We start from the raw sequence: 16,295 nt of genomic DNA on the forward strand, positions 1-16,295 counted from the left end.
ATCAAAATAAAGGCTGGTTGACAGAAAATAACTTATTTAAAATAAACCTACTCATTGGACAAAACTGTTTTTGTTCGTCACTGAGTGCAAAGTGTTTATAAAACTGTATAAAATCAGAATGTTCAAACTTTCATTGATCTCTGAAAGGCTTCACCTTTGAAACCAGTGACAAACTCTACAAACCATGTCATGCAAAAGTGAAGAGGTTTAATATTAGCTATTGCAGCATTCTTTTGCTTCAACATCTTGTTTTTGAGAAAAAGGTATTTTGTAAGGCTGAATAACAAAATACAACATAAAATAGGCCCTTGCTTAGCTAGCCATTTGCCCATTCAGCATTAATTCAATGAAAAAAAGAATAGTAGCCCAATAGTGACTTGCTTTAATTATGTGGCAGCAGTTGTGTTTGCTATTTTTGCCCCCCACCGGCTGTTTTTCAAGGTTCATTACTGTGATTGGTTCCCTGATACAGCTCCTCCTATTTCACATAAATGCACGAAGACCCCAAATCAAAAACCCTGGGTTGACTGACTGAGTTGATATCCAGCTTTGTAGTGCCACTGAACACAGTAATGCACTTTATGTTGGGTTTAGTCAGGTCTCCCTTTCACGCCTGCAGCTTGTTCAGAACGCTGCTGCTCGGCTTTTAACAGGAACTCGTAGGTTGGAGCACATTTCCCAGTTTTATCCTCCCTTCACTGGCTCCCTGTGTTTTATAGAATAGATGTTAAAAATCTTTTAATGACTTATAAATGCATACATGGACTGGCCCTGTCATATCTCTCTGACCTGCTTCAGCCTTATTCTCCTTCCTGGGTACTGAGATCATCTGAGCAGATGTTATTGGTTGTCCCAAAAACTAAGATGAAGCTCAGAGGAGATCAGGCTTTTTCCGCTGTGGCACCTAAACTCTGGTACAACCTGCCCTCTGACATTAGACAGGCATCTTCACTTCTTCTTTTTAAATCTCTTTTAAAAATGCATCTGTTTTCACTGGCTTTTAATACAGTTTGAATTATGTTTTTATGATACTTTTACTCAATTTTTTTCTGTTTATTGTTTATATTTCTGTATTTTAATTTATTTTGTAATCTCGTTCTGTTTGACGGTTGGCGTAAATTGTGAAGCACTTTGGTCCACGACTGTTGTTTTTAATTGTGCCATATGAATAAAATTGACATTGACAGTTCTTCATTGTTAGGATTAGTTAAGTTAGGTCTCTTAAAGAAACCATGAGTAAGTTGAACTTGCTTTGTAGTGTATAGCACAGCATGTCAGTTTCATGAAATAGTATGATATGGTACACATTTGAGAAACCAAAATTTTCTCTGTTTCTTTTGAGAAAGCATAGAACCTTCATGACAATCCGTGTATCATTCGTTTTTTCCATTTTCAATTGACTATCAAAAATCAAATAATAAAAAAACGACTGATTATTTTTTTTTTAAATTATTATAACACCAAAAAATAAAAAATAAATGCCTGGTTTTTCACATTTCACTTTTAGGCTAAGATCGAAAACACGAAATGGAAAAACGGACAGCAGAACAGAATTTGATTTTAATATTTAATTAGTCGGGTTTAGGTGACCCGGAAGTTTGGTAAGGAGCCCTAGCATACAACAAACTTTAGCTTGTTACCGGCTACCATAGACATTGTTTACATAGACACCTCAATGACTGGTGCTGTCTACTAGAGCTGGCGTGTCAGCGCGGCCCCCAACTTGGCTGGGTCCTTGAGTTGATCTTTTTTTCATTTTCAGAAGTTCCTGACCTTTGAACAGTAAAACCTCAGTCAACTTCTGACAAACAGACTCTTTTTAAAATGAGAAGTGTAATCTGGCAACATGTTTCTGCCTGATGGTGTAGGAACTGTTAACTAATAGTTTGATGTCAAAGTCAAAGTTAAGCTCCGTTTATTTGTCTCCCTTGGGAGAAATTAGCCTTGGACAGAGGGGTTACACTGCACAGACACATAACATCACAATGTTAATAAATACAGAAATAAATTAATAACCTCATTAAAAAACAGCTGCAACACATTATCCTCCAACCTCTGAATACCTTATTGAAGAACTACACTCATTAATCAAGACTTTATTTTATTCATAGTATACTAAACAACAGTAACTTTTAAAGCATGTTTTTAACATTTAAAAAGAGCTTCTTTTCCTTCCTCTGCTGAGTCACTGTATTTCTTGCGTGTTGATCAAATTCAATTTGCTGCCTGAAGAACATATCATCTGTGGTCAGGGTGTACAGCTGGAAACATCAGGTTATTGTTGAGTTTTCACTTTTAGAGAGTTCAGCCTGATGATCCATCAACAGGCTCTAACCACCTGTTAAATGAAAATACATTGATTTTAGATGGGATTATAGTCATTGTTGATTTTCTGATACCTTCTAAGTTCTTTCATCTGCATATTTAAAATGGACTTACAAAAAACTTTAAATACAACAATAAATAAATGAGTAAAAAGTTTATTTAAGTTTTTAAAGTTTATAATACACTAATAAAGAGAATTGAGTAAGATAAGCTATGGGGTCACTTGAATGTGTTTTGTGTAAGATAAGTGACCACATTAATTAATATTTGTATACTGAGTACATATGTAATATGATATATAATGACATAAATCTCCTAATTTTCATGTAATATGCATCAAGATTTCCATTTAACGACCTGCCTGCAAGTGATTCCAGCTTTGCTATTATCTCCTCAGAGATTAAATTCTTGTCCTTCAATTCTTCATATATTTAAAAAAAAAAACATGTATCGATTAAATTTTATGTTGTCCGGGCATTTTCCACGACGATTTGTGCAAGAAAACGCAGCGCAATATCAAGGAATTCCTTAAGGCACCAGCTCCCTGTGACCTGGGAAGGAGAAGTGGGTAAAAAAAAAAGGATGAATGGAGATTTTCTGCAATACTTGCCCCTCCTGACCACACAAACAGAAATCTTGTTGGGAAAAGATTTAATTTTTTTTTTTGTCAATTTTTAAATACTCCCATTTTGGTGTCACTGTGTAGACTCAAATTGATCTGTTTTTATTGTTTTTCTATGTATGTTTCATTTTATCCTGGTCTTGTCACCATTTATCTTTGATTGTGTGCTGAAATGATTATTAACTGAAAATAAATTGTAAAAGGTTTTAAAGAAGAAAACAAGTTTGTGGAGAATCTTTAACTTAGCTAAGCCATTAACATGTATTATAATACCAGGCCAACTGTCCCCATCTTCTCTTGTTGTTGGGAATTGAAGACAGCAGGAGTTAGTTCATGGGAACTGACATGTGTATTTTTGGAACCAGATTTTGCACAACAGGGAGGTGGGGCTTTAATTCCTGCCTACTCTCCTGCACACAGAGACTCGCTGGGATAATGTTGATGAGTGTTGTAATATATGTTGATTAGCTAAGCATGTTCTTTCTCTGTATGTTGATATGTCAATACTGTTCCCACCACTTCATGGCTTGATATAGGTACAGTGATTCAGTATTTTCTGTGAAAATGTGCAAACAAAAGAGCAAAAAATAAATACAGAGACAAAAACATCTCTTAATGAAATATGTGTAGATGGGGTCAACAGCTCTTATGAAAGCCATATGACTCTATAACAGTGTTGTCCAATCCTGGTACTCCAGGGCCACTATCCTGCATGTTTTTCCTTGTTTCCCTGCTCCAACACACTTGATTCAGTGGTTGACTTACCCCTTCAGCGTGTCTGCAAGTTGTGCAGAAGCCTGTTAATCACTCATTCATTCAAATCAGGTGTGTTGAAGCAAAGAAAAAACAAAAACATGTAGGATAGTGGCCCTCAAGGACCAGGATTGGACGCCACTTCTCTAGATTTATGGTCAACCCAAAAAGGCACTAAAGCGCACAAAGGTTTGATTCGTTTCATGGAGACTGCAGTGATGTTTCTGTCCGAATTCGATTTGGCTATGAGTTGCTTTTTCTGCAGTCTGAGCAGGAGAGAAACACTTCCCTCCCCTTTATGTGAGCTTGAGGCCAAGTGCTTCTGCTGCCACACATTTCGTGTTTTCTGGAGGCCATCTTGATGCTGTTGTCCTCTGCCTTCAGGTCAACACAGTTGTACTGTGCCGCGTTGTCATGGTGACCGTTTCCAGTGCTCATCGTCGTGCTAAGATGCTCAGTCCAAGCTCAGCATCAAAGATGCAGACCTTTGACCTCACTTGGTGAGATACAATATCATGTTTACCTCTCTCTGTCACTCTCTCCCCTTCTGCATTTTGTGTACTCTCTTTCATGAAGCGTTTTTTTCTGCCAAGTGCCCATGCTCTCTCTCCCTCTCTATCTCTCACAGTCAAACACGTGAGCTTCCTCCTCTCATTTGGCTCGAGCAGCTTCCAGTCAATAGAGACTGTGTGTGAGACTGTGAGTTTAATGTGGGAGTTACAAGGGCTTATCACCTTAACACCTGGTCCCAGAACATTTGTTTGTGTCTGCACGAGTGTGTGTGTGTTCACTTGATTTTGTGTGTGTGTGTGTTCTGGTGAGATGGGAAAAAGTTAGGCCATGTATTGTTAACACTCCCGAAGCCCTCAAAAGAGACAGAGGTAAAGAATCCCTTGTAACTTAGGGTCAATTTGACCCAAAGGCCATGGGAGAGTTAAATGAGCTAGCAAATCTATCTTGGCGATCAGTTAATCCTAAATAGCCTTTTGTTTTGATCTGAGCACAAATTATAAAAGCACTTTGTTTTATTTATTCTAAAAGGAAGCATCTGCAAAAATAGCATCTGTGAATAGGATTTTTGATCTGTGAAGTGTTCCAGACCTTCATCAGATTTAACAAGTCTAAACTAGGAGAAGTTTGTAAGTAAGGCAAACTCTGAATATCACTTTTTTTGTTTAAATACTGCTCATATAACTTAAACAACAGAACAGAACTCTGCTGGAAGGGTGAGACAACACAAATATATAGATATTACATGGAATTTACACTTATTTGTCTTCACAAACAGCTCATTCTCAAGGAGTTGATAGAGGACTAGTCTCACGTGTTTCTGGTATTGATCAGTGATCTCTGAAAAGATCAATATTTCATCTAGATTTACAAAAAAAAGTGTTTTAAAGCACTGACAAAAACCACTGAATTTTGGAACAATCAAAAAAAAATCCACAGGGAGCATGTTTAAATATAAGGCTACATTTTATAATAAAACCTCCACGGTCTGACTCACCCTCAAAGGATTCTGGCTGAGAAATGAGAGTTTCCCATGAATTGGATGGGTTGGTTTGAGATGCAGATGTTGCAGGAGGAACCATAACCTAAACAAGGGGTAGCAGAGAAGGTAGATTTTGGACCATGATGAGTAGAATTGTTCCAATACATTGTCTGATGGTCTGTTGTTTTTTGGACAATGCTTCAAGAATGCATTTGTGACATCCGATGTGAGCTTAAATCATAGCAAAGCTTTTCAGCATCAAATGAACCCTGGTTGATTTGTTGATTGAACCTAAATAATTACTCATTAATTACTCAATGATTACCTAATTAATAATTGAGTATTAATTACTCAATAATTATTTAGTCAACATTTAAATGCCAGGGTTCTGTGTACCAAGCTAAAGAGGCTTGTTTTATTTTGAAGAGGAAAGGAAGCCCGGTAAGTAATGATTTGATAAAAACACAACAACAATACTTTAATAATATAAAGTGAAATAGTTATTATTAGTTTAACTGAGAGAAAAAAAACAGAATGTTTGAATTTTAAAATAAATGTTTTGGTTTCTTATCCAAACAAGAATTTAGAATTTGGTCAGAAGATTTTATTTCTGACAAGCTGTCAGGTGAGTTTTTATTAAATATCAGATTAAAAATAGGTGTTATTTATCTATTTGCATCATATAAAATGAAATTAACGCTTCTTATTTTATCTGTGTAATCACACAGAGTTAAAACTTCCTTGTTAGATCAGAAGCTGTGGAGGCCCAGTCATCACATCATCTTTGAGGAACTTGGAGGCTCCTCAGGTCTCAAAAGAACCATGACAAGAGGCAGGTTAAGACCCAGAACCTGTTGAGGGTCAATGGTCAGTGTTCCACCCAAGGTCACTTAAGGAGCGGTGATGTTTGCAGAGGGTTGGCAAGGAGCCAGCTGATAAAGCAGGACTCAGAGTAGAGGCAAAGCACAAACTAGAGCAATTTTTTCTTAATTCTTTCTGTGTCAAGTTATTCATCAACTTAAGTTTCTTTCTTTAACATTTTTATGTTGGACTTTCTCTTTAATTTCTTAGGACATTCAGATTGCTGGGGGTTGAAAGACCTTGGGGTTGCATAAAGGTTTTATCTGACTCTTCCAAAGATTCTTTCACTCATAATTCAGTATATTTCTTCTGTAAGACAAAAATAAATATTTTTTGAAAATATTAAAATAATTTCTCATATTGAATAATTGCACACAATTAATGATCAATAATAATTTCTGTTAATACAACAGGTTTTATAATAAAAATAAACATATCTCATGGTAACAATGACTCATGTTGTTATTCACGAGCCTTAGGAAAGCACGCAAACAATGTGTGAATAACTTATTCACAAGCATATACGTTTGTGTCCCAAAACAATCAAGAATTTACTCAGGTCAGAATGAACGTTTTACAGAACAGTTACTTAAGGTTGAGGGTAGGTCAGAGTACATGTAAAAAGGATGCTTTGTTATGCCACATATCTCCCACTTGGGATTCAAGGCCAGACAAGAGGTCTTTGAATCTCAACAAACAAGATCCAAGGGAAACTTTGGTGGTGTCAGCAACAACACTCAGGTGACCATTAGTAATTCCAACTTGAAGATCAGAGTGGTGTTGTAAAGGGTGGGGAAGGAGGTGAACCCAGAATGCAGACTCATCTTTGAAAGAAAACTAATTTATTAAAATAAAGGATATTCAAAAACAAAAGACTGACAAGGCAGCAAAACTAAATATAACAAAATCCAGACATGGTACAGTGGCAAAACAGGAGGCAAGACAGGAACAACGAGACAGGCATGAAACAACAATAAACCAGCAGAGTGTGGAAGTGATGACCGGGTTTTTAAACAGAGGAGGTAATTGGAAAGTGGGCACAGGTGAAGCAATTAGCAAGACTAGAGGCAGGTGTAGATGGGCATGGCAGGAAGGCAAAAGAGTGACTGGGGAGGAGTGGAAAGTGACAGGCACAGAGAACATGAACACAGCAAAAACCTAAACCAAAAGGAAGACACCTGAAACACAACTAAAACAGAAAACATGAAGACAAACAAAAACAATAAACTAAAACACAAAAACCCCAAATCTCGACAAGTGGTTGGTGTCCAACGATGCTTTTTTATCCGCTGAAGAAGAGAACAGTAATCCAAAGAGTGTGATAGGTCTTTAATGATTTTCTAACCAGGAAGAAGTGATAAGCCATTGTTAGAAGCACAGAATGAAACAAAGAACAATCCAATAAGCAAAGAAAGTGTTCAAATAGTAATAATATTTCTTTTCTTTTTTACTAATCAACCGTCTGATGAAAGCTACCCTGGCATTCTCAGAACCAGCACTTCCTAGGAACCACCCACTCAAATCCACCCTATAAATAAATGATTCATGGACACAGAACAGGAAAAAATGGGAATCCTGACACAACGCCTTCATTGGTTTGTCAAATCAGAATAAATGTATTGATGGAATATAATTTTATTATATACTTCATTAAAATACAAAAAAACCCTTCAACAATTCACCTTGTAGGGTAGTGTGTCCCTGAACATTAATGTGTTCACAGACGCAAATGTGGGTTGGCGTATACTTGTATGCATGTGTGTCTGCAAATGTGTATGTGTGTCAATTGTGGGTACCTGGTTGTGATAAACATTCAAACGGGCAGCTGTGGATAGGTGGTTTGAGCAGTAGTCCTCTAGTGGGAGAGTTGGAGGTTTGATTCCTGGCAGTAGTCACATGTCAAAGTGTCCCTGGTCAAGATGTAGTAAAGTGCTGCATTAATGTCTGTGTGGATAGGTAAACGAGGGCACAGATTGTGTTGTAAAGTGCTTTGAGTGGCCTGGTTGTCTAGAAAGACACTATATAAGTACATTCCATTTACTATTTAAAGATAAAATTAGAACATCATTGAAAATAAGACAATTAATACAACCTTCCAAAAAACACTTAGTTTTGCTTTAAGTTATACAGATGTAAACATCATCTTCTCTTTATCTTCACATTAGAGAACAGATTTGGATAAAATTTTCAATAAATGAGATTGTTACAAAAAACAATTGATAAAATTTTGGTGGGGATCTGGATCACAATCTGGATTGCACTATTTTTTAATAACGCTATGGCCTTGGTGAAGGTTTGCACTCTCTGCATGCTTCTGGTTATATATTTGATTTGACCTGATGAAAATGCCACAATGTTGTTCCCACTCTCTTTATTTCCTCACAAACAGGCTGATGTGCATGCCAGCCATGTTACATCAGGAACTTAGACGGAAAACAGCTTTGGGAAATAAAGAGAAAAGAGTGTTGGCTTTGTCCTTGCAGACACAGTGCTGTTGAAAACCCAATCTCTCCTTTCAGGTGCAGCAGAGTGACAACAATAGTGGTTTGAACAAAGGCAACCTTTTCTGCCTTGCCCCATGAAACAGTTATTGGTCATATAAGCAGCAGGACTGTTGAAAGGATGATTGCAAAGGAGAAGAAGAGTGATTGTGAGAGGCAGGAAAAAAATATGTCTGTGAAGACATTTTTGACAAAGATTCAAAAATGAAACATCTGTCAATAAAATGTTTTTACAATAACTAAAACTCTGCAGCTCATGTTCTCTGAAATACTTGCCAAAGAGGTACAAAGAACCCAAAAATCAAATCGTAGAGTACGTAGCATAATGTGAGGTTTACTCCCTCGCTTCTGCTCATACTGTAAGAACTTAGAAACATTCATTGATTCATGTATGTTCTTTCTTTGTAGGGCTGTGACTCGTCCAGTTCTCATCCTGCTCCCCGTCCTGGGTCTGACCTGGCTTTGTGGCGTGCTAGTCCATCTGTCTGTAGTAGTGGCATACGTCTTCATCATCCTCAATTCTTTTCAAGTAAGAATTTGCTGTTATGTTAGCAGTAATTATCTCCCTCAACAGTAAGCAAAACAATGTTTTTGCCCATGTGAGTGTGTTTCTTTCATTTTCAATGAAACTGTCAGAAAGTAATTATTGGCTGTAGATTTTACTACTGATTATCTTTTGGAATCAACTGATATCAAGATGGCAGTCACAGCTAATTGATCTTGGTCTACACAAAAATGGCTGTAACTCAATGAATTTTACAGATACTGAGCTAAAATTTGGTGTGGTAGTACAGTTCATGCAAGATACAAAAATTTCACACTGGCCATAATGTTGGTGTCTGACCAAAAATGCTATTACTTAATTTGTCAACACTAGATGAACTAAAACACTAACATGAAAGGTGGTGAGCTGTATGCATTCTGTCAAGGCATGTTAGGACTTTTAATTATAGTAGAAGTCAATGAAAAGAAGCAAGACAATACCCCAAAAGTTATACCTTATTTAAATTCACACTCATGGTTTTACCAGACAAGACTGTGTGCTTTACAAGAAGCAAAGCAGACTCATTGACACAATTTGCAAATGTACTGTTTGATTATACTACAAAATGAACTGACTCCAATGCAGGTGCTGCTCAATTCATACCTTTACCAAATCACACTTTCACTTTGTACACAATGGTTAATATGTCATACCCGTTAAATACAAAATGATTGATAAATGATTATTTTTTTTAGTTAAACACTTCAGTAAAATATTCCAATGGCCCATTTCTCTGATTTAAAAAGATAATGACTTGTTTCTAGAGTCTTTGTGTAAAAATTCCGAAGTGAGGTAAATGTTACCTTTGATGGTGATGTCATCTACACCACAGTCAACTGTGATAGACTGCTGAAGGACACAAGGAAATTAAAGTTGCATTGTTAATCAGTGAAAATGGAAGCAGAAGAAGCAAGTATTGTTAACAAGAGTTTTTTTTCGGTCTGGAGTAATGTGGTCAGGAACTTGAGCCCCATATTTCACAAGGGGAATGCAAAAGCTTTACAATGATATCTTATCACAGAAATACCTTCAGTTTCAAAGGAAATTAATAGGATTAGAATTAAAAGGCTTATTTCTAAAGACATACTTGTCAGAAAACTGGGATTTAAAGGTAGATTAGGAAGATTATATGCTATTTTAGCTATTGTAGTTGCTCAGTGGTGTCTTTATGGAAGTGGTTTTTTTTTACTAATGTTATTTACCACAAAATTTCATATTTTCCCTTTTCCTGCACTGCTGCCTGTGTGCATTACAACTCTTTTTGCCAGCATGGGTTACATTTTATGTATACACTGTGGCTGTACACAGGTGGCTGTGCACTGCGACTGGCTTGATCACTTACATTCTGGATGTTGAGAATTTTATGATCATCAAATCAATCCACTATCAATATATGTGTTTGTCAAGAGCAAATTTCACTGAATCACAAAATGATCTCATGATTATCAGGTCTACATAGCTCTAACAAATGTGCAAGTTTGCACTTGTGGTAGGCTCCTCAACTTTTTGTCATCTAGTTCTCTGTGGAGATGGCCTCTCTATCTGCCTTCTTTTTGTAGTTAAAAACACCTCCTGGCAAAGGTTCTTGCGTTTTTCAGTGTAAAGTCAATCAACTGTAATACTGAAGGTTTGTACTTCAGGTAGTTCTCTTTAAAAATGTTCACTGCTCAGTCATTTACCCACCTTTGGGTTGTAATTTTCACTTTGGAGCTTAACTAACCATGTCCTATCTTTCTATGTCTATCTATCTGTCTATCTTTCTAACTATCTTTCTATGAAACAACCACATAACAGACTCTGTGAACTAAATATGCTCTCTGGCAGGTTTAATGAAAGAAACTGATTTTCTACTGGTCTCCTCCCAGCTGAAGCAGCTGTCTAACATGAGTTATTTATCAATCTGACAGATACTGAAACAGAATTACTTGATAATGTATGATGTCTGGAGGGGATTTATGTTCAGAAATTAATTTGCTGCCTAACCCATTTCCACAATCTCCACAAAAAAAATTCAAATAATTGACATTTATTTTAGTCATTTTTTCCCAACAACAAAACATTCATCCACCTTACCTGGAGTTTCAGTGAAAACTTTTCTGGGACCACTTTCCTGAGTTTGTGGTCCAAATACAGAATTTTCATCTCTGTCTTAGTCAAAGACTGCAAGAGTATAGGACTGAAGGTAGCAACTATGAATGTAGGGACAATGATGGAAAAAGGTAGAGAACTGACTGACATGAGGCAGAAAAGGAAGGTAGATGTATTATGTGAGCAAGTGGAAGGGCAGCAAGACTCACAGCAGTGGAGCAGGGTTTAAGCTGTTTTACCATGGTGTGGTATAATTGTTAAAAACCATCTACATGAATTGAAGCTGTGAAACAGATTGAAGAGTTCAGTTGGTCTGTGATGTCATCATGAACGCCTTTGTTCAAACTGCACTGTGTACTTAGCATACTTGGTATTCAGAAACAGCACAACTGTTTTTTTTTCTGCAGTTGCCATGGTGAATCGAGGTATCAGAGTTCCATTGATGATGGTTTTGTACTGCACATGTGCATGCTCTTACCTCAAGGTTAAATTACTCCTAGTTATTTAACCTCAATGTAATCAACCTTTCTCAAACTATAACCCTAGAGTTTCCCCTCTCAGGATAACTCAGAAATTTATAGTTCAGGGAATACCCCCCAGCATGTGTAATAGAAAAAAACCTAGTTTGTATAATTTTTGCAATACAAAAATATGTCACATATTTTAATGTGAAACAAATACCTGTCAAAGGTAAGGTTAAACTGATAAAATTTACACAATCAGTCTGTTTTATTACTTGGCCTTGGAGGAGGTTTGTGTTTTGAGTGCTTCTAGTTTGCCTATGTATTTTAATAATAATAATAATAATAATAATAATAATAATAATAATAATAATAATAATAATAATAATAATAATACCTTTACTTCTTATTTTTCTTTCATTTTATTTTATTCTTTGTCAAGCTTCTCTGAGTTTCCTGAATTGCCCCTCAAGAATAAAATTTTCTGAATCTGAAATGCATCAGCAATTTTTTGAGTTCTGAGGCTGACAGACAAAGTTTGTCTTTGCTGAGACAGTTTTGCACGGTTGAAGCACCTCATTCATTAGTCATTTTTGACATCTCTGAATCTATTTTTGAACATTGTGGCAACCTGGTTGTTGTGAAGCACTTTGAGTTGCCTCGTGCTGAAAAGTGCTATATAAATAAATGTACCTACCTACCTTGTGTTGGTAGTTTATATTTATGTGTGTGATGCACACATGTGAACTGGTATACATGCTGAATCAGTTAAAAAAAATGTCAAACATAGTGGCACATCTTTGTTCAGTGGCAAATTGCATTTGTAAAATGTGAAACATTTCATGCAAAAGACCTCCTGGTTTACCTTATAGTAAGCAGTGTTATGGTAGTGCTGTTGTTTTAAAGTGAGCTTTGACTCCTGTGTCTTCTCTCTGGTGTTGGATGCATGTACCAATAATGCTACATATTTTTTAATTTCCACAAGCTGACAAATAAAGCTTTGAAAAACATAGGGAAACATGAAATCATTATTCTAGGAGGTAGATCAAAAAAGACATGACAAAAATCCTGTTATTAAAGCCAGCTGACTGAGAATAATCAAGATTTTTCACTACACTCCAGGTTGAGTGAGATATCTGTTCCTTTATTGTCATCAAATAAAAAACTGCATGCAGGATTTCACCAAGATGTAAAAGGTTTTATTAGAAAACAAACAATGTGTTTATATAGAACACAATGACTGAATAAATAATGTTGAGCCACACATATAAACAATTAAAAAATGAAAAACTGTTATTTAAGTTTTTCCATGGTAAATTGTGTTTTTCTAAATCTCAGTAATACAGAAAAATATGATGAAAGATGGAAGGCTGTTTTTCACATTGGTGTACATTTTTAGATGAAGGCAGATATTCTGACTGGCTTAGTTTGTTGCCTTGGTCAGTGGAAACAGGAATCTGTATGTGTGCACACATTTGTGCCCACAGAAGTATTTATGTGTTTATTTAGCACCTTTTTCATATGGCTGCTTAACAAATGATTTGGAAATGCATTTTTAATCTCCTCATTACATTTAGAACCATGACTATGCCATGCATGTGTGTGGTGGTGGTGGTGGTTGGGGGGTTGGGATATGCATTTGTGTGTGGGGGAGACAGCAGCCATTGCTTTGAACAAGAGGTCATACCACTTGGCCCTAGATAACATGGCATTCATTTCCTCTCTCTCTCACCTTTTTTTACTTTATTATTATGCTGTTAGATTTTCTTCTATCTTTCCTTGTCCTTTTTTACCCCTCCCACCTCTAGTTGGGTCTTTAATGAATCAAAATGAACTAGCCTCTGGGTGACCCCCAGAGAGTTGCTAGTTAATTTAGATTTACTGCCAGTGTCCAGTTGGGGCCAGATAACACAACAGTAGGAGTTCTTCCTCATGTAGGTAGGAGGAGGACTCTGAGCCAGTCTGTCTTCTTTTTACCAACAAAAAAGAGAGAAGGAGACAAAGAGAAAAAAAGCAGAAAGTCATCACCAAATGACCCTGCAGATATTTTTTGTGTTGATCTATCTTACCTTTAAAGACTAAAATTACTGTCAAAGGTTGTCCAGGAGTCTTCACAGAACAAATGGAAATGAAATGTTGTAGTGTAAACTTCCCTGAAATACAAAGGTGTGCTTCTGTCTTCTGGCACTTCAAGAGAACAGACCATTTAAACATTGTTCTCCTAGTGAAACACAGTAAACTTGATTAACATCCACCTAAATGCTGCTTTAAGAACACTGAGCTTAAAACTTTAAATAATTTAACAAACTTAAAAGCCTTGCATTCCTTGAAGAAATGCACATTGCCCACAGCCTTTCATGCCAGTTTTAGACTAAAATCATCTTGTTGGGGATGGCTGTGACTCAGTGCTTAGAGCAGTCATCCTCCAATGAGATAGCTGGAAGTTCGATTCCTGACAGCAGTCACATGTTGAAGTGTCCTTGTGCAAGACTCTGAACCTCTCATTGCCTCTGACGTGTGTCCCACCAGTGCATGAATGGAGTTTAAACCACTGATTAGACTCTATAGACGGATTTATTCAGATTAGCTTTGGAGAGATGTAGTAGAGTGCTATATGCATGTGTGTGTGGATGGGTAAATGAAGGCACAGATTATGTTGTAAAAGTGCTTTGAGTGGCATGGTTGGCTAGAAAGGTGGTATATAGATACAGTCCATTTATCATTTAAGAAAAATGACTTGAGTTGGGTTTGTTTTGGTCAAACCTTGTAAATAATTTGCACAATCTCACGTGCCAGCTTGCATGATGTATAAGCCCACCAAGTATTGTGAATGAATGTTACACCAAATTTTAGGTAAAAATATATAAAACTGGCTGAGTTACAGTCATTTTTGTGTTTGCAGAGGTTGCTTAACTGTGGTAGCCATCTTTAATGGAGTTGACCCCAAAACTTAATCAGTTGTAGAAATATACCTATTGATTACTTTTTGAGAGTTTTATTAAAATTTGTCCACTGGTTCAAGAAATATTTCACGAGACAAGCACACAAACAGGCATGGACAAAAACATAATCACCCTTTTTCCTTTGATGGTGGGAAATAGCCCACTACCAGAGACATAAAGTTTAACATATAGCTATTAAAGTATCCCTACACATGCATATGAACTTGAGTGACATCCCATTCTTAATCCATAGGGTTTAATATGATGTTAGTCTACCCTCTTTTTGCCCAAATTTCCCACAAGATTTAGGAGAGTGTTAAGGGGAAAATTTGACCATTCTTCCAGAAGCGCATTTGTGAGGTCAGACTCTGATGTTGGACGAAAAGGCCTAGCTTGCAGTCTCGGCTCTAATTCATCCCAAAGGTGTTCTATTGGGTTGAGGTCAGGACTCTATGCAGGCCGGTCAAGTTCTTCCACACCAAACTTGCTCATCCATGTCTGTATGGATCTTGCTTTGTGCATTGGTACGCAGTCATGTTGGAACAAGAAGGAGCCATCTCCAAACTGTTCCCACAAAGTTGGGAGTATGAAGTTGTCCAAAATGTCTTGGTATGCTGAAGCATTAAGAGTTCCTTTCACTGGAACTAAGCGACCGAGCCAAACTCCTGAAAAACAATCCAACACCATAATCCCCCTTCTACCAAACTTTACACTTGGCATAATGCAGTCAGTCAAGTACCGTTCTCCTGGCAACCGCCAAACCCAGAGTCATCCATCCGATTGCCAGAGAGAGAAGTGTGAATCATCACTCCAGAAAACACATCTTTACTGTTCTAGAGTCCAGTGGTGGTGTGCTTTATACCAATTCACTCAACGCTTTGCATTGCACTTGATGATGTAAGGCTTGGATGCAGCTACTCAACCTTGGAAACCCATTCCATTAAGCTTTCTACGTACTGTTCTTGAGCTAATCTGAAGGCCACATAAAATTGGAGGTCTGTACTTATTGACTCTGCAGAACATTGGCAGCCTCTGATCTATGCACCTCAGCATCCGCTGAGCCCACTCTGTGATTTTACATGGCCTAACACTTTGCTGTCATTCCCAATCACTTCCATTTTGTTATAATACTACTAACCATTGACTTGAATATTTAGTAGTGAGGAAATTTTATGACTGGACTTATTGTACAGGTGGCATCCTATCCTGGTATCAAGCTGAAATCCATTCTTTCACAAATGTTTGTAGAAACAGTCTGCATGCCTAGTTGATTGATTTTATACACCTGTGGCCATGAATTCAGTGTCCTGAATTCAGTGATTTAGATGGGCGAGTGAATACCTTCTTCATTATTTCTTAAGTTTCCAACTGTTACACAGTGCTGCAAAGTTAATGTTATGCCTATTTAAATGTGATACTTGGTCAGTGACTTTGTTTACTTATCTTAAAAATCAAGCTTAAGTTCAAGTTTTAATTATTGGGCTGAAAAGTATTCACCTCTGTTATTTTTCAGTGCTTTTGCCTTAAAACCTGCATTTTAAATACATTTTTAATGTACCTCTACCAGAGGCCTGGGAGCTTGAGGGTTCTGCGCAGTATCTTGGCTGTGCCTAGAACTGCACATTTCTGGACTGAGATGTCTGATGTTGTTCCTGGGATCTGTTGTAGCCACTGCTCCAGTTTGGGGGTGACTGACCCTAGGGCCC

The 16,295-nt window shown here is 37.1% G+C and overlaps 1 protein-coding gene across 2 annotated transcripts in view; it reads left to right on the plus strand.

Moving 5' to 3' along the window:
* adgrd2 (adhesion G protein-coupled receptor D2) overlaps positions 1–16,295 on the plus strand; it is a 105,258-nt gene that overhangs the window by 53,185 nt on the left and 35,778 nt on the right. For both annotated transcript variants that reach the window (XM_037978469.1, XM_017432974.3), the window contains exons 18-19: positions 4,085–4,200; positions 8,963–9,083. In XM_037978469.1, coding sequence (XP_037834397.1) covers positions 4,085–4,200; positions 8,963–9,083 — 237 coding nt within the window. The remainder of the gene's footprint in view (positions 1–4,084; positions 4,201–8,962; positions 9,084–16,295) is intronic.

The sequence above is a fragment of the Kryptolebias marmoratus genome, linkage group LG1 (genome assembly GCF_001649575.2).
Source record: "Kryptolebias marmoratus isolate JLee-2015 linkage group LG1, ASM164957v2, whole genome shotgun sequence".
In the NCBI taxonomy this organism is placed as follows: domain Eukaryota; kingdom Metazoa; phylum Chordata; class Actinopteri; order Cyprinodontiformes; family Rivulidae; genus Kryptolebias; species Kryptolebias marmoratus.